Raw genomic sequence first — 26,312 nt, forward strand, 5'->3', positions numbered from 1 at the left:
TTAGCGTTCAACACTCCCCTAACCTGGGACAGTGTAACAGCACAACGTTGGAACAAACTATCCATGATATGTATATCATAGTAATGGCAGAATAAACTGTCATGATGTTTTGTAATAGATGGCCACATTTCATGATATAGTGGCATATCACCATCTGCCTATAATGGAAAAACAAAGGATATGGGGTATCCATCCATGACACAAAATCATGCACAGCAAAAAAAAAAAAAAACACACAAAAAGCAGAGGAACAGTGCTTTTATTGCTGTTCTTCATCTCAAAGACACAGTGAGGCCTTCAACATGGAGCAAAAAAACTCACCTCAAAACAAGTTTAGACAGCCCCTAGCACCGGCTTAATGGCTGAATATCCTACGTAATAAACAATGATATTACATGTGTACCAATAACAACCTGCCACTGCATATTATGATGGCTTTTCAACAAAAACAAATAATTAGGATTAAATATCATGATACACTTTACAAAATTAAAAACATCTTAAACCCTCCAACATGTGAGTACTGTCAGTCAGGGGTACTACTTGTACAAGTAATTTTTATTTACTTGAAGAAGCAAATATTAATATACTTATTAAGTAAATTTGTAGGATACTTATACAAGTGTATTTTATTTACTTGTATAGGTAAAAAAAAAATTGGGCTTAGTTATGTCCCTTAGACATTCAGATTTTTTTACTTATACAAGTAAAAAAGTCATCCTATCTTCTTTTCTTGAATTCTTTGGACTTCTTTGCTCTAATAGAGTTTTTGATTGTCTGTCCTTTGCAGATGTCTTTACTAATCATTTAAGTGTAATTTCATGGACAATGAAAATCTCATTTGTCTGTTATCTTCAGAACACTGCTCATTTACAAGCCCCAAAGGGGCAATTTTTGAAGGCCTTGGCAAATACTTAAGATCTTTGCGCAATCAGTTTCTTTGTTGAATTAATGAGATGAAACATTGAACTCTAATAAAAAATTATGAGCTTACCTGAGAAAAATTGTTAAAGGCATGTTTTTACATCTCAAAACTTGAGAATTTTTGTGGGATTGTAAAAAAAATTTACTTAAACAAGTAAATTTTTGACAAAATTAAGGGGAGATTATTCAAACATTATAATTAACTTAAATATAAGTTTATTTTATTTACTTCTTCAAGTAAATAAAGATTACTTGTACAAGTAGAACCCCTGACTGACTGTGGGTTGTAAACAGCATTGACTTTCAATTGATATCTTCAAATCTCTCGATTCTAAAATTAATTAATGCATCAATATATTTTTAATACTGCAAAAAAAATGGATTACGTTATTTTTATTTAATGATTTTCATTAATTTTTTACAGGAAACGTTGTATTTATATTCAATTTGTATTCCAATTATCATTTTCAATCTGCTATTGATACAATGCTGACAATTAAGCATTTTGTATTCTGGGCTTAAAAGACTTTCCCATCATTTACAATATGAAAAACTATTGATTTCAAGATGATAGTCTAATATGAATATGTCATTGGAAATAAAATACTTTACAAAATGAAAAGTGTTATGTAATTAAGTAAAATATTGTCTAATTGATTGGTTATGAAAATTAATATTCAATTAAATAGTTATAAAAGCAAGGAATATACATGTATCTGTAATATAGTCCAATTGATTGATAAATGAAAATTAACAAGAATTCTGAGAGTATTGCATGGCAATACATAGTCCCCTACCGGTTTAAAATTAATTGTACATGAACAAAATGCTAACTTGATCTATAACTTGTCATGGTGTAAACTATATAACAAATATTAAGTCAATATCTTCAAGCGTGACAAGAAAAAGTGTGAAAAACTGATTATTTAAGCAAATTTTCTAAGTCCAAGGACCATAACTCTGCTCAAAATTATCAGACCGAAACAAAATTCGAAAGTAGTGTATAACTTGTCATGATAAAACAATATACCAAATATTAAATCAATATCTTCAAGCATGATGAAAAAAAGTGTGGAAAACTGAGTTGCCATAACTGTCGGATGGACAGACAGACGGACGGAGTGCAAACCTCAAGTCCCCTTGACTTCGTCGGTAGGGGACTAATAATTCAGTTCTGAAAGCAAGGTCTGTATCTGACCATAGCACCCAGTGAAAATTTGACCTTTGGAAATAAACTGGTTTATAAAATACAAATCAAGAATTGCATATTGAATAAACCTTGAAGTTTTATGAGAGTCAACATTGCAAAAACCTACAGTTCAAGTTACCATTACTTATCACAAGATTGGGTCACATTTTATATAGTCAGGTCTAAACTTAATGACATTACTGACTTGGAACTCATTCATACATTTTCCTTATGACGTTCATAGCTATAGATATATGAAAGAGTCAAAATAGTTCAGAATATATCTTGGACAGGGACAAGATGAAGTCTGAAACATTTCATTACAGTTATAATATACTGGGAAAGAAATTTATTGTGTTATAACTATAAAAAACAGATGAAGGCTACACGTCAATACATCAGTAACCGACAAAAAAGCATAGATTACCAAGTTTGTCTCATTCTGCACAATGCATTTAAGTTTTAATAATTGATGTAGATGTCAGAAAGTGTGGAATTTAGGTCAGAGTGATCAAATTTTGCCTTGGTGCTGAACCCAAGATGCATCTCTACCCAAATTTAGATAATCCTCTTATTTACAGGTAATCATTTCAGAGATATGAACCTCGAAACAAATGTTCACAAAAATCAATAAAGCATTAAATTTAGGTCACAAACAGTGACTTACTTTTTGCCAGGATTCTGAAAGATAACTCCAGAAATGCATATCTGTACTAACCAAAATAATTAAGTCGTTATATTCAGCTGATCTACAATGGTCCAGGTGGGAGTAAATCGAACACTGAGAGGGATTGAATTATTTGAGTCATATCTATACAAGTTTAAGTGATCTTGCAGATTCAGAAATAATTATCCAATATCATCAAGGATCTATAATTTTCACAAATGTCATTGAACCCTGAAATATGGCTAACATAATCTTCTTTTTGCAACACAAAGAGGAAAGTTGGACTCCATTAAAAGTATATACAAAAAGGTAACTGAGATATGATTGTGGATGTATATGTCAATATTTGATTTAAAAGTTGGAGAAAAAAATCAATTCACATGTATTTGCTACAGTTGTGGTTATTTCAGATGTTTTGTTTGAACGTAATAATAAATGTTTTTTTCTCCAATCTGCTATTTCATACTGTGATTGATTAAACATAAAAATAAAAGGTTCTTACCCATTCTTAAACAAAAATCCAATTTTCATTTTTTTTTAATATTCAAGGATTCAAGGTGAAATTTAATACATTTATTAGATAAAAAAATTACTTTAAACCTAACGACACCAGCTTTTCCTACAAGAGATTATTTATACAAATATTTAATAAACTTTCATATCTCAAGCTAAAATTAAAACCACATTTTTTCATTAACAAGGATGTTACTATTTTGGACAGACCAGAGAATTTGTGTTATGTAAGATGAGTGCCTTATCTTTTCTTGATGTGCATGAGGACCTCCAGGAATGTGACCTAAGGAGCTTAAAAGACTTTACTTTCGTCAATCTAAACAATCAATTGAAATGGGTGCAGTGTAATACAGTCATTTCAAAATCTTTGATATACCTTTCAACCTTTAACCTTAACTCAATATATCACTTATTTTGTCAAACATGTATTTATAACATTTGCACAATGTTTGCAGATTTGTGTTAGAGGCAAATGTATATACTGTATTATACAGGTACATGTATATATGTATATGAACAGACCTTTTAAAACAAGATTTTTTCTGCTTAGGTGACACCACTTAAAATGATGATCAGATGCTGTTCCAGAAATGTTTTTAAGCAAGGTTCTAGAGGAGCCTAGGTGTGTAGGTGGTCCAGCCTATTTTTTATCTATTTTCACATGATCATAACAAAGCATTCTGAAGAAGAAGGTTCCAACAACCCTCTGGATCTTCCAGTCATAGGTGTAAATTAAGGTCAAGCATTAAATTGATATTTTACAAAGTTTATAAAAGATACAAAATTTTTACTGTCAGACAAAAATAAACAAGTGAAACTGCGAGCTACTGCTCACTAATGATACCCCCGCCCCAAGTGGATAATTTTAATAGTGTAAAAATATGTAAGTGTTCGGTAAACAGGAAGTTGTTGAGTGATGAATCTGAAAACGCATCACACAGTATAGCTGACTTAGCTAAACCCTGAAACCAAATTTCAGAAATCCTTATGATGTAGTTCCTGGGAAAAATGCGACGAAAAATATTCATGGGACGGACGGACAGACAGAGGTAAAACAGTATACCCCCACTTTTTTAAAGCGGGGGTATAATTACTGAATGCCATCTAAAATCTCATTGTTTTATCTCTAATATTGTCCCTCCGTTAAACCTCTTTGCATTATCACAAGGTTACTTTAATTAACTCCAGCATTACTTCTTTATAATGTATTCCTTACTTTTTATCTTGTCTGGCCTAAGTAGGTGAGGCCCAGCAGGGGTCCTTATCTATGACTTACGCACATGTACAAAGTTATCTATCAAAAACTTGTTCCATCTGTACAATTACATACAATTATTTTGTGTAGCAATGTTAACTGGCAGTCAGGTTTTTAATCTGCCTAAACCTATGAAGTGCTATTTTTAGTTTACAGCCAATTCGTAATAGATTTTAGACCCTTAAACTAATATTCATATCTTTATTTTTTTAAAAGCTATAATATAAACATAAAAGTAATCCCAAAAGATTGATCTCTAGATGTCAGACAAAGATACTCCAAGAGGAAAATGAAGGGAACTCCAAAGACAAAATAAAGTCCAATGTTTTACATCCTAAAGTACAAAGTGATCACTCTTGCTGGTTTGAGTGAATCCTAGTGAAACAGGGTGATATCTGGTGATTTAAAAGGATAAGATATTGATTGATGACCCTGTCATTTAATATATTTATTGAATATGCAGACAGGTATTTCAAAGTGATTCACAATTACCAGCATTCAGTGTGAAAAAAATCACAACAGAAAAAATGATTATTACTAAAAAACATTTCATGCTTATATGAGCCAGATCTTATATCTGAAGAGTAGGGCCAATCTGTTTTGTACAAGAACATACAAAATGTAATAGTAATTTACTTATACATTTTGTACTTACTTGTACAAATCTGTAATTTCATAATCAACATAAAATACCATAGCAATTAAATATTTTACCATGTTATCGTCCTGATATACATGTAATATTAGCCACTGGACATCAAAAACCTAATCAGGTGAAATTGTTTAATTACACAGTGTTTTCTACTGAGTGACTGTCTATGACTTTTGCTACTTAAGGGTAAATGGATAGATATCTTAACCCTTCAGGCAACCTTTTACCTATAATCTAACCCAAAAAATTCAGTTGTTACATTTTGATGAATTTAATGAAAAAACAATATTCAGGTCAAGAAGACGACAATATTCTGAATCCAGATTTTCCCCATACCTTATAGTGTTAAATATTGAAAAAAAATATTTGATTGATAGCATTGAAAAAAAATTCTGACTCAGACAAAAAACCAGACACGCCCCCCCCCCCCCCCCCCCCCCCCCCGAAGTTAAATGGTTGCTCCCTTAGTGTATAAAGAATTCAGGCCTCCAAATAGGATAAAATTTTTAAATTAAAATTCAGTTCTTAGGAAACTCCACTAAGTTACATAATATGCACATATTAAGTTATCTTAAAACCTCAAACCCCAAGAAAAAACATTTATTTTGGGATGCCAAAAGACGAGATTTCAACTACACACATCATGTGACATGATACTGATCAACTGATTTAAACTCACATCTCTTAAGAAAAATTTTGATTTTGCCAAATTTTCCTATCTGTTTTACTGGCATAATTATTTTGAACTTGTTAAATGAGGTGGAGCAGTTTTTTCCATTGTTAAGAACATTCCTACGATTTCATATAAAAATAAGAATATTGTACATTTTTATATCATTTATGTTAAATCAGTAATATTTCTTTTTGACCTGATAAGCACAAATTAAAAATACAACTAATATCATGAAGATAATTTCAATGAAAGAAAAAAAATTCTTAATCATCAACAGTCTTGTAACATGTTCAAGACCTCAAACAATTTAAAGAAATAAAAAAAATCCTTTCAGAGCCCCTAAAAAAGAAGATGTAACTTATGAATGAACTGATAAAACACAGATAGTAGAAATATTTGGGTCATAGTAAACCAAGCTGATTATATTCATTTAGTGAGAAAAATGTCTGGTCAAAATATGAGACAGGTACAAAATGTACTTTGGAAGCAACAACTCAAATGATAAATATAATGCATATATATAATATATAAAACAAAAGAACAGAAAAAAAAAGTGCAAGAGGAAGAAATACAACATAAAAAGATTGTAATCATAGTTATGGGAAAGATATTCATTTAGGACAATGGACCCTTGAATATTTGCCTTAACATGAACAATATGCTCCTATAAAGCCATAAAGTTCTGTTCCCTGTCTCACTGCCTACAGTTACCCTAAATTCCCTAACACATGTTATAAACATTTTTGGTTAAGCATTGTATAAGTCCAGAACATTTCCCTATAATAGTCTATGTATAAATTATAAGTACACTGTTTGTTGTAGATATATATGTTACGTACGGTCTACCTTTAGCTACCTACCTATTTATTATTGCATGGAGAGAGGAGACAAGTTAATATTTATTATTTTGGCCTTATCATAGTTTTAATGTATTTTAATTTAATGTCACAAATTGTAGATTAATGAAAATGTATAGTAGTAATCAAAATTAACTTTGAAGTAAAAATAACATGTGTTTTTCTCATTGTTGAAAGAAGTAGGGTGACATATTATTGCTTGCATTCACATCATTTGGATCCTGGGAGATAATCATGATAATGGTTGTTTCATTGGCAATTATAACACATCTACTTACTTTAGTTTATACCTATATAATTTTAAATGATAGAAATTAAACATTTTTCTTTAATAATTTTGCATTGAATTAAACAATACTAAATATATAAAAATAAGGAGATGTGGTATGATTGCCAATGAGACAACTCTCCACCAGAGATCAAGTGACGTAGATGCTTTGTTTCCAACACAGACAACAGAGGATACTACAATGTATGTGCAGACATCTGCAAAATTACTGGGACATTGTCTGACATCTGTTTAGACATACCTTCTGATAAATTTAACCAAATGTCATTTTGTCTGATTATAAAGAGCAAATGCATGTATAAAAGGAAATTGGAGGTTAGACATTAGATCTGAACTGGTACATTTAGAATTAGATCAAGGCAACTCTTGTTTACCAAACATGTCTTTTTTTTAAATATTTCATAAACATATCTGAATAAGACTTCTTTATCCAAATATACTTTCCAGATGAAGTAGCTCTTAATTTACTCTAGAACTTCTGTTTTTTTTACTCCTCCTGAACAGGCATGAAATATTTGTCACTGGATATAATGCAAGCAATAATCAATTAATCTTTTTAACTCCATTTATATATTATAGAAAATAAATAAAAAACGTGTCCATGGGACACAGATGATGCCCCCGCTTGCAAATAACATTATAAAGGGACATAACTAGAGAACTGCAAAAGTGACACCACCCAAATTTATGGAACGCCAACACTGTCTTGTTATGACCATTTTCATTATATGATGTGCATTTACCTTTATATGATGTGCGCTTGTCATTATATGATGTGCAAACACCTTTATATGATGTGCAAACAACCTTATATGATGTGCAAGCATCCTTATATGATGTGCAAACATCATTATATGGTGTGCAAACATCATTATATAATGTGCAAACATCATTATATGATGTGCAAACATACTTATATGATGTGCATATATACTTATATGATGTGCATATATATGTATATGATGTGCTTATATACTTATATGATGTGCAAATATACTTATATGATGTGCAAATGTACTTATATGATGTGCGAATGTACTTATATGATGTGCAAACATTCTTATATGATGTGCAAACATTCTTATATGATGTGCAAATGTACTTATATTATGTGCAAAGATCCTTATATGATGTGCAAATATACTTATATGATGTGCAGATATACTTATATGATGTGTACATATCATTATATGATGTGCAGTTACCATTATAGTATGTGGTAATATCTTTATATGATGTGGTTGTGTCATTATATTATGTGCTTGTAATCTTATATGATGTGGTTTGGTTTACTTCATTATATGATGTCGAAACGTCATTATATGATGTGCTTTCATCGTCGTTATGGTCAATGAACATGATTACGATTAGAATGATTACTGTCTACGTCATAACTGATTCCGATCTGCTTCTGTAAACTATAAACCCAGCTCAAATATGTGTCTATCGCTAGCGAGAGTGCAATTAATAGGAAAAATGAGACAATGCAATTTAACAAAATCAACGTTTCAAACATTTCGGAGGGAGATTAAGATCAATTAATACAGGAGCTAATTGGAGAAATTTGCGGCTCTGGCGAAAATATGATAAAACAAATTTTGAGGCTCTTTATAGCTTGCTATTTGGGGTAAGCAAATGTTACGTTTTGAAGGTCGTACTTTGACCTATGATTGTTTACTCTTACAAATTATGACTTGGATGGAGAGTTTTTCTCATTGGCTCTCATACCACATCTTCTTATTTCTATTCATTGCAAAATGCATCATTGAACTAACAGTCAGTTTTAAAAATATTTCACAACAATAGCTATAAAATTATCTACTCGTGCATAATATGGCGAGATGGTTTGTTTTATAAAATGTTATTGAATAATATAAATGGTAAGATGTATAATGTAGTGTTACTCCTACAAAACCATACAAAGTCGGAAATATTTGTGATATGACGTATACATGTAGTGTTTTGTACTTCCTTAATTTGTCTTTGAAACAATCTATTTTCCACAGAAAAAGCCAAAATATCCAAATTTGGAGACCGCATGCTTAGTCCACGTACTGCCCGCGAAATGCGAAATGGTCAGGTTGGGTAATGTTCACATATTTGTATATAAAAATTGTTTATTTTCAACTTATTTTAATGGAGATTTTTTTAATTGCTAATAAAATTCTGCAACTTGAGTATGACAACAGATTTGGAGTGGCGTCAACGGTTTCTGAGATACAGAGGGGTTGATTCCTGGTGAAGTGTTTTGGATTTTATTTTTCATCCGATTAGATGGGATTTTTTTCATTGTGTACTCATTTTGATCCTTTTCGGTAATGTCAAAGGATTTTACGTAGTTCATACGGTTATTTAGTTAAAAGGAAAAAAAACCACTGAAAATCACACTTTGCCACACTTTTTCAATTTAGGGTATTTGATATTTTTATTTCCCAACAGAGATGAATGGGGTGATGCCCGTCTTTTGCATTATGTTCCTCGTTTTCGTCTCTTTAAAGAAAAAGAATTAAATGCATTAAACGTGTCCAAATCCTTACTGTGTCCACCTTATTACTGTGTCCACACTCTTTGTTTCAACACTTGCCGAATTGTTCCGCTCTTTCGCTGGCATCTTCTAGTAATTATAATTCGAAATACTTTGTTTGCTTGTGACAGTGGTGTTCGACAAGGAGTAAACTTATCACCTTTTCTATTTTCTTTACTTTTGATTGACTAAAAAAATTCTTAGTGAGTAAAAATATTACAGGACTTAACAGAACTATACCAGAAGATCTGGAAAGAGAATTAGAAATATATCTTAAATTTTTTATACCTCCTGACTAAAGACTTTTGAAACCTCTCTCTCTTGTTTTGTATATATTGTAAAGTTATTATTGTTATCTCTGTACTGATGTCATACATTGACTTTATGAGAATAAAGATATAGATTTAGAGGCCATAATTATACCGGTATGGATGATTGATTGATTAATTTGTTGATTGATTTATATTTACCGCCACTTTCAACACTTTCATGCTATTTCGTGGCGGTGAGTTTATATTGGTGGAGGAAGCCGAAGTTCCCAGAGAGACCACCCAACCTTCGTTTGGAAAACTGACAATTCTGGTCAATTAAGATAGGAGTTGAGCTTACCTGCCACATGCGGTATTCGAACTCACACACCTAAGTGTCGACAGACAAGTGATACAGTAGTTCGACTATTCACACCACTCGACCAGCGAGCGCCCATCTCTTTCATCCGAAATGCTTTAAAGGAGATATGGAATGAACTTCAACTCGGTGTTTTTCATTTGCTTTCAGCTTTTTATTATGTTTCCGTGCATATATTTCACAACTTCAATATAGATGGTTATGGATGGATGTTTGATGTGCAGAGGCAAATTGATATGCATATTTGTACAAGAACATGTTACAGCTATTTTCCTGATGTATGTAGTTTAAAGGTTTGGTTGGCTTGCTTGCTTTGTTTGTATAAATGTTTGTTCAAGCATCCAATAACATCATACAAGCTGAAACCCAGCCTATCTGTTGATTAGAATTGTAAAACTTAATTAAAATGCATGAGCAAACAGTTATAAAAACAAAGCAATCAAGCCAATCAAACCTTTAAACTACATGCATTAGGAAAATAGCTGTAATGTGATATGAATATTAACCCTGCTTTGTACTAGACCGACACCCTGAGCCGGATTTTTAACATGCTAGTTCACAAGATAACTTTCCGAAGGAAGACATGTCACCTTACCCGGACAAATTCTTCTGATTCCGGGGGGGCAACATTTTTGGAAAATGTTTGATTCCAAATTTCTTGAAAGAGATTTCATATTTTCAGAAGGGGAGCGAAATAGTTTGTTTCCATTTTAAATCAGGGAAAAATAAAACAATAATGAAATTAAAAAAAAAAATAACCGTGTTCTTTTCTATTAAAGTCCATCAAGGAAATACACGTGCTCCTACCCACACTACAGTCGGTGTCTAACAAATGAATAATATATAATGTACAGATCATCTGTCTAAGCTTTGGTTACAAGGATCTGACAACACTTCGTTTAACTTTCTGTCCTGGTTAATATTACATCAGCCAATAAAATTTCAGCCTTCATATTTTTGAAGGTGTGGATCAATCCGACAAAACCAGAGAATCCCAATGGTCTTGAATTGAGCGTTTTCAGATTGGCGTAAGCAAAACTTGAACACACAATACCTGTAATCTAATCGGATTGGTGTCTAAATGAACTTAAACACTGCATTTATTTATTGTTTACTGAGACCTGTTGTTCTCTTACAGATAGAGAGTTGTATTTTGAATTTTTCAAAGTGAAGATTTACGGCAGCGGCTTTTAATATTTTGAGTTTATCCTGGAAACTTTAATAGATTTAAAAAACAAATAGTGCAATGTTTCTGAGTAAACTCTATAGTAAAGGTCCTTTTTGGGCAATTTTGAGTTTTGTTGTTTTATTGGCTATTATCTTGATAACTTATCTATAGATAAACCTTTTCTTGAAAACTGGTATAGACAAGAACAGATATAATCAAAGTAGTGAAGTACTGATCATCGGATGACCGCAAATTCTTGTGGATGGTCACAAGCACTTGTCCCAGAAAAAAATCATATCTGTACCTGAAAGTAATGTTAATGTACAGAGATATATTTTTTTTCTGAGACAAGTTCGTGCGTGGATGATGAATAAATGTTCGGGAATTCAACCTCACCGTAATAACTATTATATTGTAGTGGTACAAATTATATATTATTAATCTGTGATCTAAAAAAAAAAAATTTTATGAGTATTCATTGAAGAAATAAACTTATAACAAGCGATAAGGAATGTTATTTTGCACTCTATAATGTCCGTATTTATAAATCGGTAACCAATCAAAAACGAAAGCTACGTAAGTAGAAATCTCTTTGGTAACAATATATCGGAATGTTTAAATAAATAAATAAGTAATAATTATGGTAATTTTCTTTCATTGGGGGTGGGGACGTGTGAGGAAACAGTGGAATTTCTCTTATTTTTTTTCAAGTTTACACCTTGAAGAAGGAAAAACAGTCAATAAATACCCCCTTTTCCAAAGACCTACAAATTTCAACCCCCCCCCCCCCCTCTTCCCCAAAAAAAAACCACCACCGGACAATTACACACAAACGCACATACACACATTTTCAATACTTTTGTTTGTGTTAACAAAAAAATCGTATTAAGTTTCTAAATGCAGTATAAGTTTAAAATATTGCGTCAGTAGTGAATCTAGAACTTCAAGTGTGGAAGTTGTTTGCGACTTCACGAACTTAATTTAGATTTGCCGGTTATGGTCTCATTAATATTTACCACACCTTCATTCGATATTAGCTTCAGATGAAAAATTTTCTGCAAGTGAAATTGTTGAAACTAAGGATTCAGGTTTTAACAATTGAGGCGAGCGGAACCAGGCGTAAAAATTGATGCCTACGGATTTTGAAGACATCGCCATAACATTATACCGCAAATCTATAAGTATATAAAATTGAATGCACCTTTCCATTAAAAAAATGATGAAATTAGAAGCCCCTTTTATTTCTTCCTATTCCTCTTTTTGGGGTTACAAATGACTGGTCCCTTATATAAGCCATTACCCTATCAAAGTTCGATTTTTTCCCATTCTTTTGTGTCTATCTTGAGAATATATAAAGAGAAACTCGAACAGCTAAAATAATCAGCAAGGCAAAATTTACATTAATGTACATACTAGAAATTCGTGTATTAACTTTTTATAGATTTTTTTTTTTTTATGGTGTACAGAAATTGACAAATATAATGCCCTCCCTTGTTAAAATGAGCAAAGAGCATGAAATAAAAGAATTATTTCTTAAATGTAATAATTTTAACCGTATGTTCATTATTGCAGACTCCGTATGTTTATTATTTTAGACCAATCGATTAAAACAAAACGTTGCAATTCATATATTTTGACATTTTTCCAACAATATCAGGTGTGATTTTTTACATCTTAAAACGAAGTACTAATATGCCAAGGTTTATCTCTTTTTAAATCTCAACCATTTTCCAAACGACAGCTAAAAATTTGAGCCTGATTAATTGTTACTCCGCAGAAGCAGATTGGAATCAGTTCTGACGTAGTGAGTAATCGCTTTAATCGTAATCATGTTCATTGACCATCAGGACGATGAATGCACATCATCATAATGATGTTTCGACATCATGATAATGATGTTCTGACATCATATAAAGACGTAAACCGAACCACACCATATAACGATGTTAGCACATAACATAAGGATAAGTTCACATCATATTAAGAAGTTTGCACATAATATAAAGACATCTGTACATGATATAAGATAATTTGCACATCATATAAGACCATTTGCACATCATATAAGATAATTTGCACATCATATAATATAACTTGCACATCATATAATATAATTTGCACATCAGATAATGTCAAATTGTCATCATATAAAGGTGATTGCATATCGTATAAAGGTGATTGTACATCACATAATGCCGTTTCTACATCGTATAAGGAAAGCATCACATAATATAAGGACCCAATCACATAACATAATGGAAAAAGTACATCATTTAATGAATTGTGGACATGATATAAAGATGTTTGCACCTCATATAAATGTGTTTGGATAGCATATAAGGACAACTTCACATCATATAATGACAAGTGTACATCATATAAGGACAAGTTCACATCACATAATGACAAGTGTACATCATATAAGGATAAGTGCACATCATATAATGTCATTTGCATATCATATAAGGGTAAAATGACATCATATAATGGCAAATGAACATCATATAATGAGAAATGTCATAATAAGACAGTGCCGGCGTTCCATACAAATTCAAACTTGATCTGACTTTTGTGGTAATAATCATTGTGTATAAGTTTCATAACATTTGGTTGACAGGTTGAGGAAAACTGAAGTTGGAGAACGGAAACGAAAAATTAAGCAATTTTTCAAATATAAAGGGGCATCAATATAAAACAGTATAAGTGTCGCCACCCAAATTCAAATCTGATCCGAGTTTTGTGGTAATAAGCATTGTGTATAAGTTTTATAACATTTGGTGGAGGCAAACTAAAGTTAAAGTGCAGAAATGGCAAATTTAGCAATTTTTCCATTTATAAAGGGGCATACACAATGTATCTCGAGAACAATGAAAGTGACACCATCCATATCAAACTTGATCTGAGTTTGGTGGTATTAAGCATTAGGTATAAGTTTCATAACATTTGGTAAAGGAAATCTAAAGTAAGATTGCCGAAACTGCAAATTTGCCAATTTTTTCCTTTAGAAAGAGACATAACCCGAGAACTGTCACCCAAATTCAAACTTGATCTGTGTTTGGTGGTAATAAGCATTGTGTATAAATATCATAACATTTGGTTGAGGCAAACTAAAGTTAGAGAACGGGAAAATAATTTGGGACATACGAACGGACAGACGTACAGAGGGACAAGGGTAAAGCACACTATCCCCTCTGCCGCCGCAGGGGCTTAAATATCCTAGATTTTCGAAAGATTTCAAGCAGAAAAAAAATGTTTTGATTTCAGGCTATTGTTATTTTTGTTTTGTGGAAGTTTCACAAAAAAACGGCAAAACATGTAAATGTGCACCTCAAATAGTAATTACAATTTCTGCTTAAAATAATAAAAATATAACACAGTTTTAGTATTTAAATATTTTGTTAAAAAACATAATTCAGGAATCTAGAAATGTTTAATAAAAGGCCTTATAATTAACAGATCATTCTAGGGATTATATGACAAAATCTTTTGGAGAAATTATTTTTTTCAATTTTCATAAAGTAATGATACATGCACATTTACATTAATTTTGATGTACAAATAAATATTTTCTTTACTCTGTAATTCTCGGAATACACAGATTTGTATAATTTTATGTACATTGTACTTAAACCTGACCAAAGATGTATTGAAATTCATTTTGGCAGACCACATTTCTTTCCTTAAGCAATAACAAGAATATTTAACTGTCATATTTGTACCTTTAACAAATTATCCAATTGACTTTGAACTTCCTTGAGTCGTAAAAAGGGATGAAATTCTTTTAGTCTGATATATGAATCATTACTTTTAAATATTAAACATATTGATAAATATATTTGTACAATAATCTAGACATAAAGTAGTTTTTTGTTCCTTATTATTAAGATGCACACAGACTGTAATATTGGTTAAAGAACACACAGTTACACCTCAGATCAAAACTAGTGTTTATAAAAGTCATCAAGAATAATTGATCCTTTAAAACTCCTAATCTGCCAATCTAGGTAAACATTGTTGATTTGTTATAAAAATAAGAAGATTTGATATGATTGCCAATGAGACAACTCTCCACCAGAGACCAAATGATGGAGCAGCTAAAAACTATAGTCACTGTACAGCCTTCAGCAATGAGCAAAACCCATACTGCATTGTTAGCTATAAAAGGCTCCAAAATGACAAATGTAAAAATTCAAACAAGAATACTAACGGTCTGGTTTATGTACATGTACAAAACAATAAACGAAAAACAAATACGATATTCATTATTAGTTGAAATTCAATGGGTTTGAACTAGCTTTTCTGAAATTCAGTAACTGCAATTACTCTTTGATCGGTAATTTGTGTAATCTGTCATTGCTCTTTTTTGTGCTTATAGCAGTGATCTGATGAGTGATCCTTCTCAAACTGATTTTACAGTTTCTTTAATGTTGTGCTGTGACACCACTGTCCCTCAGGTTAAAGCAGGGTTGAGTGATCACAAAAATTATTCACTCATACACATTCAATTGCTCATACTTTGTAACTGCATATATATATAATTATCACCACATGACCAATATATATGATCCCGGGGTATAAAAAAGCATAATGAAAAATAATAGATTTTGCACTTAAGGAGTATACTCACTCACTGTGTAGCATATATTTAAAATCATTTGTCTAAGTAATTTTCATTTACAAAGATCAATATCTTGGAAGATTACTAATTATCATGATTATAAACTAAATGGAAAAAAATAAAAAGAATTCATATATTCTGGAATATATATATTATATTTTAACAAAAATAGAATTCATTATTTTATCTTTGTCTGGGACCACATGCAATGATATGTCTTGATGTAAACAATACTTATATAAAACTCATTAAAAATAGCAATAAATGTTTATTTCAATTTGGTGCTCACAATGTACATTGTACATACATAGTAGTTTCAGAAAACAGATTGCAGGAATTTAAAAAATATCCTTTTTCAATACTTTTCCAAAAAAAAACATAAGTACCATTTTAAAATCGATAAACTGGTATTTTTCCCTCCTGCACAAAGCATATATATGAAACTAAAGGACTTATTCCAAAGACTAGTTGACTTAAAGTCAGAATATTTATAGCATCTAGGCAGAGTTACAATGTCCACCTGTGGTCTGTGATTCTGTGCACTAGCATTTGTCATGACTAAATACACCATATTAGTTTTCTTCAGCAACATTCAAATTTCAATTCAGCATGTATGCCAAGTACATGTACAAACTACGATACATACATGTATACTTCTCCTTGAATAATCAATATGCATGTAATATTTGCAGCTGGACATTAAGCAAACATAAATCATGTCAATCAACCAGTTTATTTTTTTTTAAAGTTGAAGATAAAATATAACAAGAATGCTGCAGAGTTGTTGATGCCCCTTCCTCAAATCACCAGTATATTGCTGGTGAATATAACTAAATCACCACTTGTGAAATTTAACAAAGAAACTTAGAAAATTACAGAATTGCTAAATCATTTAAAATAAGGAAGACCAAATACTTTTTTGCTAGTTTTTAATATGCCAAGTTCCAACAGAGCACTGTATGACCATACAGTTCCTTGCACAGAATGAACTGTTTAAATAAAGGATTGAATGATTGTTGCCATTTGTTGGTGATAAATGTTACTTTAAGTATTTATCACACTTGGCTACATTGGACATGGCACCAGTTTACATTTGGTTTAGGTTGCCACATGTACAGTACCCTACCACTACAGGTAACCTTTGACAGGAATAATGGCAATTCAAGTAAATTAAAGAGTTCGAGGCAAATGCCCAAAGTGGGAATCAATCTCATAACAGGCTGATGATCACTGTAGGGGAACTACTTAGACCACTTGGCTACTGAGGTGCCTTCTAGTAAAGGATATCAGTCTGCACCTTTAGCCACTAGTCCGATGCTTTTGACTAGTAAAATTTTATTTGGAATAGTAAGTATTTGTAAAACTTTGTTTAGACACATAAGAAAAATGTCAGAATAGTGGTCTTGGGACTAGTAATTGGAAAAGATTTTGGTGCAGACTGATATATTTAAATAAAAGAAGAATGTGTCTGAGGACACGAATTTCCCCGCTCAAGCTTTGCAACAAAAATGGGACGGACGGAAAGACGGACAGTCAAGGGTAACACTTAATGCCCCTGTCGCCTATGGCGGGGGCATAAAAAATCAACTTTAATATTTGCAGCACTTTTAATGTTATTAAGGGTAGGACAAAAAAACAACAATCTCTCAATCTTTGTGACAAATGATAATAAAACTAAGTAAATCATGCAATTATTTATGATTGAAAGCTGAAGACAGCTTTTGTGTTAACACATACATGTACATAAACATTAATGCACATGTACATAGTACATGTAGCTCTGATTTTTTTCTGAAAATTTTGACATAAGTCTAGAAGGAGCAAAGTAAACCAAAGCAATTGACTTTCACTACCCTCTTTATTGTTGTAACTCAATCTTTGGTTGGTTTCAATATTGTGCATGAATCACATTAGACAACAGCACTGTACATATACAGAGAATTACCATACAGCATTGTACTCTCTGCAATTAGTTCAGAGCCGTTAGTGTGGTATGTGGGACGTCATTTATTTAAACGTCTTGATTATAAGTTTCTGTGTGATTTGGGAGCTTTCAAAGAACAGGCATACTGCCATATTCCACACTGGACACATACAGTTTAAGGATCAAACTCAAATGAATAGATAACATTTCAGTTTCATGCATGTTTTCCCAATATTCATAAATTATTTTGTTCTGGACAAAAAGTTAATATCAAATTCAAACTAATAAATTTCTAATAAAGCTAAGCATGAAGACAAATCATTCATTAAATTTTTAAACTATTATATTCTAAACTTTTTACATGAGAAATATCCAGTTATCTTACTGTTAGGCATTTATTTAGGAACATGCAATGGACCATGACGAGATAAACTTCATATAAAAACAGTAAAGTTTTCTTTGTTTTTATGTACCTGGGCGATAATAACATTCCACTTCTCTCTCGTTTGTCACATCTTTCCTGTGCTCTTGGTTGTTCATGTCTTTTCGGCCATAAGACGCTCTAATTGCTGTTTACAATAATCAGCATCATTGTGTAGCATCTTCATCTTTTTCGGCCATCAAAATTATTTAATCGGTAGGCATCGGTTATTTCCGTAGCTTCCGGTGGAATTTGTCATAGTAGGCGTGTTCGACTTCACTACCATGACTCATCCCACATTCTTCATTAGGACAAACCCCGAGAATAAATTTATTTTGATGTCAAACAGCCCTTTTTCTTTCGTTTTCTCTTAGGCCTTTACTACTTTGTCAACAAATTCACATGTGAGAGACCTACGATGACAACATTCTCAAACCCTTCTCAGCTGCTTCCCCTTGGTAAATTATGCTAAGAGCTGATAGTGATTAGCGTTTTTTTTAACTGGCTTTCAAATAAGGTTGTAAGTTTCGGAGCTTGTCATTTCGTACCAAAACAGAACAATTTCGAACCATGTCCATGACCATATCAAATTAAAACGAGACCGGTATTGCCGGAGAGAGAAAGTTTGAACCTCAGAAATAGTTGGAGTCTGTATAAGTAGCTATTTTTGTATACTTGGATATTTAAAGGTAGTCTAACTGTTTTAGTTAACGAAGACGTTCTTTGACTAAATTGGTTATAAATTGGTTAGAGCGCTGCATTTAGTCTTAGATCTCAAGAGGTTCAAATCCCCTTTGTACAATCATATTCCAAATGATTACAATGCCCTGTCCTAGAAAGCGTCACAGCAAAAAAAAAATTATCATACAAGATGTTGTAACTATTTTAACTAGGATGGTACCAACGGGATTCAAACCTACTATCTAGGAATCTAACCATGTACATCACTACATGTATTTTAACAAAAATGGCACTGCAAGCAACTTCTAAAAGCACCTGCGAGTACCTGGCAGATGAATAGATATGGTCATGATGTACGAGCAGGTCATAATTAAGGTATGATCATGACATGTAATTATAAGGAACTAGCTATATAGCCAGATGTTTTACTAGTAAAAGACTTGGGGTTTGTCCAGTTGTTGACCTGTGGGCTGCTCATATGGATGATGAGCAGAGCGGGAAAGAGTGTTGTATAATTGGAGATATTGGGGGAGTCTTCCTGATCGAGTTAGGGAAGATCTTCCTTGGACCAGTCAGAGGGCTGTCTTTAGATCTCAAGGTTACTGGTTTGAATCCCTCTGTTACCATCCATGTATTTTCACAATAAAAAGTTCACAATAAACTACTCTAAAAATTGTGGCCTATTATTGCTTACTACCGCTAGCGCTTCATTACTAATTTCATCAAAATTACATTTATAAAATAATTTTGAATCTTATTTGTGCCATCAATTATTTTTTCAAATGTGTAACATTATGAAAAATATTTTATCTAAAAATCATTTTTACAAATATGTAACATTATAGAAAAAAATTATTTAAAAATAATTGGTTTTATTAGTACATCATGTATAAGTAAAATATTTGAAGAAATTTTCTTTTTAATATCTGAAATGAGAAAAAATTGCCCCCCTCCTCACAATTTCTTTTTTAACCACCCCCCCTCCACACACACAATTTTTTTTTCACCTCCCCCTCCCCCCCTTTTTCCAAAAAAAAAAATCTTTCCCTCAAGATATGGTCATAATCTCAATTCAAATTTCCAATTGAGTTTGCAACCATAATTACCATTTAAATACATCATAAAAGTCTTAAAATAGAAAATGACACACATAATCATGGCTAAAATTAATATTCCTTAATCAGCATTTTTTACGGCCCTATGTGCATCAAAGCACGAAGAGGATTAAGTAAGTAAGTAATCAGCATTTTTAAATAGTAACTTCTAAAAATAAATTGACAGCTTATCACCTCAAGACAATACAACATTTCTTTATACATAATTTAAAAGCAGTGTAAGGGAGGTAATCCAAACATAACATTGTACTTTTTTTAATTGTCTATTAACCAGGAAACCCTTGTTTTTCCCCCTTTTTTGCCCCTAATTCCTAAACAGTTTGAGCCATAACCCCCCAACGCCAATCCTAACCATCCCTTTGTGGTATGGAAACTTGTGGTATAATTTCAGAAAGATCCATACACCGTTCCACAAGTTATTGTCTGGAAACTAGAAAAATGCTTATTTGGGCACTTTTTTGGCCCCTAATTCCTAAACTGTTAGGACTATAACCCCCAAAACCAACCTTCCTGTTGTGGTTATAAACCTAGTGTTTAAATTTCATAGATTTCTATTTACATTTACTAAAGTTATTGTCCGGAAACCAAATGTCTTCGGAAGATGCTGACGACGACAACGTGATACCAATATAAAAAGGGGGGTTTTATAGTTGGATGGCTTTCTCATTGAAGTTGAACTCCTCATCTCCTGTGATAAATATACTGTTCATAGCTGTAGCTGTCACTAGAAACCCCTTTATAAATAATTAGCTATATAGAAAACTAATCAACTTATTATAACTCTCCTCAAATTCAGGGGTATGTAAATTACTGGTTTACATTTTGTAGGTCTGTCCATCATATGAAATTTTTGTCACATTTTTCTCAGGAAATTCAAATCAGAGCTTCCTTAATTTTGTTAAGCTTCATGTGAGCATGCTACATGTTATACTGTGTGATCCATTTTTAGATTCGTTGCTCAACAGCTGAATGTTTAACTTATATTCTTACACATAATGACCATGTATGAAAATTTTGGTGCAATTTTCATAAATACAAATCAGGGCTTTCTGTTTGGAATCAAACTTTGTGAGCATGTATATACCCTGTGATGTAGCTTTAACTGTTCAAATTATTTTCTCATTTCAGAACTGGTAGACAAATGTATAGGATCTCGAATCCACATTGTGATGAAGAATGATAAAGAAATAGTTGGAACTTTACTTGGTTTTGATGATTATGTCAGTATCCTTTTGACCAATTAAAAGAAAAACTACCGAAATCATGGGCTATGTCTTTTACCAACGTGTCTGAAACAACCAATTCAAGACAAATGTCAAGAATAGATCAGATTCCAATTTAGATTTTATGAATGAATTGCCCCGTATGACCTGGGAAATTTTGGAAGAAAAAATGTCATTTTGACGTGAAGATATTTGCTTTGTGATGTCAAATTTCTTACATGAAAAATTCGTAAGGGTTCCGCGGAACCCAGTGTCTCGCCTACTTTTTCTGTTAATCGCAGGCTCAACAAAAATGAGGAAGTAAATCAATAAAAATATTCCTCTTGATACTATCTTTTGATTGTAAGAAGCTTCTGTCCAAGTTTGGTAAAAATCCAGGATAGTTTATGAATCTAATAAATGTTTAAAAACTTTAACTGCAGACTGAATGTAATGTTAACTGGAAGAAAACAAAATTTCCTTCTAGATACTAGCATTTGATTATAAACAAGCTTCTGTCCAAGTTTGGTACAAATCCAAAATAGTATAAGAAAGTTATTGAAATTTAAAAAACTTTAACCACAGAGTGAATGTGTTGTTTCCTGGCAGAAAATCTAAGTCCATTTAAAAGTAAAATACGGAAAAAATGAATTTATTTTTTTACAAAATTTCCTTCTAGATACTAGCTTTTGATCATAAACAAGCTTCTGTCCAAGTTTGGTACAAATCCAAAATAGTATAAGAAAGTTATTAAATTTTTTAAAACTTTAACCACAGAGTGAATGTAATATTTCCCGGCAGAAAAACTAAGTCCATTTATAAGTAAAATACGGAAAAAATGGAATTTTATTTTTACAAAATTTACTTCTGGATACTATCTTATGATCATAAACAAGCTTCTGTCCAAGTTTGGTAGAAATCCAGGATAGTTTAAGAAAGTTATTAAAATTTCAAAAACTTTAACCACAGAGGGAATATTTGTGGACGCCGCCAACGACGACGACGCCGACGGAATGTAGGATCGCTATGTCTCGCTTTTTCGACTAAAGTCGAAGGCTCGACAAAAAGCACTAATTGGAAGATCATGTATCAAGCTATCCTCATGATGACAACATCTCATTATTACTGACCTACCCAATGAGCTGATTATACATGTAAACAGATTCAAATGAAGATCTACAATAAAAGCTTATCAATTGCTTGAGACTTACTTATTATCCCTTTTTGATTAAATTACATTTACAACCTTATCAAAGGAGAAACTTTTAAAAAAAGGGAGATAATTATTATTGTCTTTTATATATTAGAATTATATTTATATTAGTGTCTGTTTTATCAGTGTTCATGTATGTATATTGTTACAACACAAATGCACAATTAACTCATTGGGAAAATTATCCTATTTCTGTCATATTGTCATAGTTCAATTATGCATTTATATCCACATAATGCAACTTGAAACTTTTTGTTTTGGTATGATGATATAATACTGAAATAGATTTATAATATACCCTGCTTTGGGAAGTGAGATTGTACAGTGATCATTGTGAAATTTATTTTGTTTTCGTTACTTGGTCTGTTCATTCATCAGCCTGCAATTTGTATCTGCAACTTTCTGCTTTTGTGTATAGTTGCAGAATATCTTTAGTCCCTTACGTTTTGGTTCATATAATTTTTGGGGTTTACCTTATCAAATCATGGACTGCATGCAATATTTTAACTACAATGTAAATGGGCACAGGGGATATAAATAATTAGTTCTGCTCACAGTCTTTTGTAGTTATTAGGTACAGTTACCAAAGTTTTCAGATATATCATGACATTATTATGATAATAATATTATATTATGTTAAGGATAAGTGGTCTATTATTATATCCCATGGTACCAAGTAGCAGAGGTATATAGTTTTGGATACATTCTCTTGTCATCTTTGTTTCCAAATGAAATCTAACTTGGATATTTTCAAAAGTTTGATAATTATCTGAACTAGTGTTATGTCCACTTCTTTACATGTATGTACTTCCATGTACAAACATCACTATTTGCAACCAAGTGAGAAGAATAATCCTTAACAGTATGACAGATATGGTATTAGAAGATGTAACAGAATTGTAAGTATTTTTTCAGAGAAATACCTTTAAAAAAAATCTAGTTTAGTACTTAATGTTCAAAATGAGGAGTTAACACACACATTTAATGGTTAAGTCTAACAAACAGTATGGCTAAAAATTTTAACATCACAGAGAAAAATTAGATTTTCCAATGAAATATCGAACGTATGCTTTTATAGTTACAAAATCAGAGGCTAAATGAACATTGCAGAATCACAAAATTGTGCTGAAGATTCCTTGTAGATATACATGTATACATTTGAACTTTTTGATTTCTCTACTTAAGATTATGTCACACCTTATAAGTGTCTGAGTTAGGTTTTTTTATATGAAATTTTTATTGTTACCGTGAAAGTTATCAGTGTATACTATAGCTGTCTGTCTTTGTTGCTCTGCCTCTCTCAACCAGGCATTGCAATGCGATAAATCTTTTCTTTTGTACAATGATAAGTAAAAAGGGGATGCTGGTTCATGGATATTATGTTTAGGTCCTAAAATAAAAGTATAATAGTGTGGTGTAAATAAACAATGTTTATGTTTAATTTAACAATTTAGTTGTTAGGGAATGTCTTTATATAAAATATATAAACAAAATGAAATTTATTTTCATGAACAATTTAGTATTTTGTGTTGAATGTATTATGAAATTAATTTATTTTAATGAATTAAAAATTTTCCCCAAATAATACATATTTTTATTGTTTTAGGTGATCAATGAACAATTTATGTATATCGTCTTAGCATTGTGTATTGACATTTTATAAATATGCCAACCTTGAATTTTAATTCAAAAAGCCCATCCTACAGCAAAAGACTGCAATTAAACATCACACTAGTAACTTTTGAATGTAGCCAAAATATATGACCAGAAGTTGTGCTTTATGAACAAGGGTCTAGATGTGGTTTACAGAAAAGAGAATATTGGGCATTCAAAATAAAGATTAGAGAATAATGAGGTGCTAAAATATAAAGATTAGAAATTAATTGGCAAATAGAATAAAGAATTGATAAAAAAATGGCCTAAAAATTAAAGAAATAGAGAAATAAAGACACCCTCTCCAGATCCTAATGAACCTTGCCCTTTGAAAATTTATTCCATATGAATATTTATTTGCAATAATGACAAGTTTGAAAGAAAGATAAGTCACTATTTAAGATTGTAGAGAGAAATACATTAATGAAGACAAATGCCTAAAGTTTCCATAATATTATTCAGTGAAAGCACACCAGAAGGAAGACGAGTTACTAAGCTAGATCAAATTCTTCTGAATGGAAACAACATTACTATGGTTAGTATTAATATCTGTGCCTCTAAGTTCTTTAGTAATTATAAGTGAAATTTATAAGCATTTTTAATTTAATGAAAATCCCATGTGATTCTTCCATAAAAGACCACTTTGAGTTCGTTGCATTTCCGTCAAAAACTTTGGTTTTAGTGAACATCATTCATGCGTTAAGGGGCATCGTGACTTCCTTCCCATGTTGAGCGAGAGGTTGAAAAATATATGCTATATTGCACGAATAACATTGTATTCAACAAATTAAATTCTTATATTTGATAATCAGCAATGCTGTCATTAATAGGGAATTGTGATAAGTACCTACGGAACAATCATTATTTTTAGTTTATCCTGCATAATGACGATCACGAAGGCATTTGATAAACTTTAATAGTGCAGGGATACAGGAAATCCCTTTATCTGGTAACTGACGTCAAAAAGTCAAAAAGGCGTGCATAATTGAAGAACTTTTCCTGTGAAGGACATAGCTTGAAAGTGGTCTATTTGTTGGGATGGTACTCTTTAAAATTGAAAGTGGCGAGTTAATTACTTTATTTCCTTCATTATATTTTACTTACTAGTTTATTTGGGAAGAAGTTCATTATGCATATCAGGGGTGGATCCAGCCATTTTGAAAAGGGGGTTCCAGCCATATGTCCCCATTCAAAAGCATAGATTATCAAAATAAAAGGGGGGGGGGTCCAACCCAGATCTGCGTGAAGTTTAGAGTTTCCCATACTGACATGGACTGCTTTCATTATTTGGAGAAGGCAGGCATCACACCTTTATTGGAAAATTCAAACATTTTGACTATAAAACCTTGCTCAGACTGTTATCCTCATTTAATCCTAAATATTTGATTACAATAACTTCCATTTTATCAAGACATTTCAATATAAAGATATTTTCACAGAATAAAGTTCTAAAAATATCAAATTTTCTGTATTTTTAAGGCATTTATAATCTGTGTATATACTCCTCTCCATTTTTTTTTCTTCAGCTTATACCTGGTGGTGAAGGACCAGAAATGTAGAAGTCATTTGATCTCATGACATCACTGTGAAGAACCACCTACATGTGTTTCCATAGCAACATCATTTTATATCGACATCTTCATTTTTTTTGTCATATTGTATATAATATCATTCATTGTCAAGATTCAAATCATAAAAAGACAAAATTAAAAAAATTTAAAATGACTCTTCCTTATGCTTTATTAGCCACATTATAACCTCTGATAAGAAAAATATATGTCTATGTTTTGATTTCAGGATTTTATCTTGTGAATGATTTTAAATTAAACAAAAAAAGACATTGATTTCTGCACACAACACAAGATTCTAGAATACTGTGGATTCATTATTATTTGTGGGATACCAATTTTCATTGATTTCATGAGTAAAGGAAAACCATAGATTTAAATGTCCAATGAAATACAAATTTTATATCGGCTTGTTTGCAAGTATTGGAAAAACCATGAAATCAAATATCCACGAAAATACAAATTTTCCTCAATCAACAAAAATTGTAACCTAAGAAAATTAATGAATCCACAGTAATTTTCATCATGAACTCTCTAGACTTAAAGTTAGGAAAGTCAGGTAAACATGTATAGAATGAA

The 26,312-nt window shown here is 31.7% G+C and overlaps 2 protein-coding genes across 3 annotated transcripts in view; one reads left to right on the forward strand and one right to left on the reverse strand.

Annotated features, from left to right (window-relative positions):
* LOC127718790 (triple functional domain protein-like) overlaps window positions 1–18,537 on the reverse strand; it is a 273,187-nt gene extending 254,650 nt beyond the window's left edge. For both annotated transcript variants that reach the window (XM_052224840.1, XM_052224841.1), the window contains exon 1: window positions 18,354–18,537. In XM_052224840.1, the coding sequence (XP_052080800.1) occupies window positions 18,354–18,420 (67 nt within the window). In that variant the 5' untranslated portion in view covers window positions 18,421–18,537. The remainder of the gene's footprint in view (window positions 1–18,353) is intronic.
* A 138-nt stretch (window positions 18,538–18,675) lies between these two features.
* On the forward strand, window positions 18,676–25,890 carry LOC127718830 (U6 snRNA-associated Sm-like protein LSm5). Its single transcript, XM_052224905.1, has 5 exons — window positions 18,676–18,759; window positions 21,226–21,321; window positions 23,384–23,411; window positions 24,628–24,700; window positions 25,692–25,890. The coding sequence occupies exons 1-5, from the start codon at window positions 18,720–18,722 to the stop codon at window positions 25,722–25,724; spliced, it is 270 nt and encodes an 89-aa protein (XP_052080865.1). The 5' UTR covers window positions 18,676–18,719; the 3' UTR covers window positions 25,725–25,890.
* The last annotated feature ends 422 nt before the right edge of the window (window positions 25,891–26,312 follow it).

This window comes from Mytilus californianus, unplaced genomic scaffold, assembly GCF_021869535.1.
Source record: "Mytilus californianus isolate M0D057914Y unplaced genomic scaffold, xbMytCali1.0.p SCAF_10, whole genome shotgun sequence".
Classification (NCBI taxonomy): Eukaryota; Metazoa; Mollusca; class Bivalvia; order Mytilida; family Mytilidae; genus Mytilus; species Mytilus californianus.

Excerpts from the sequence above, each read along its gene's own strand:
- LOC127718830 (XM_052224905.1), top strand. The coding sequence starts at position 18,720 with ATGACAACATTCTCAAACCCTTCTCAGCTGCTTCCCCTTG. Across the intron at positions 18,760-21,225 it reads TTCTCAGCTGCTTCCCCTTG|AACTGGTAGACAAATGTATA; the intron begins GTAAATTATGCT and ends TTCTCATTTCAG. Across the intron at positions 24,701-25,691 it reads ATGGAAACAACATTACTATG|CTTATACCTGGTGGTGAAGG; the intron begins GTTAGTATTAAT and ends TTTTTTCTTCAG.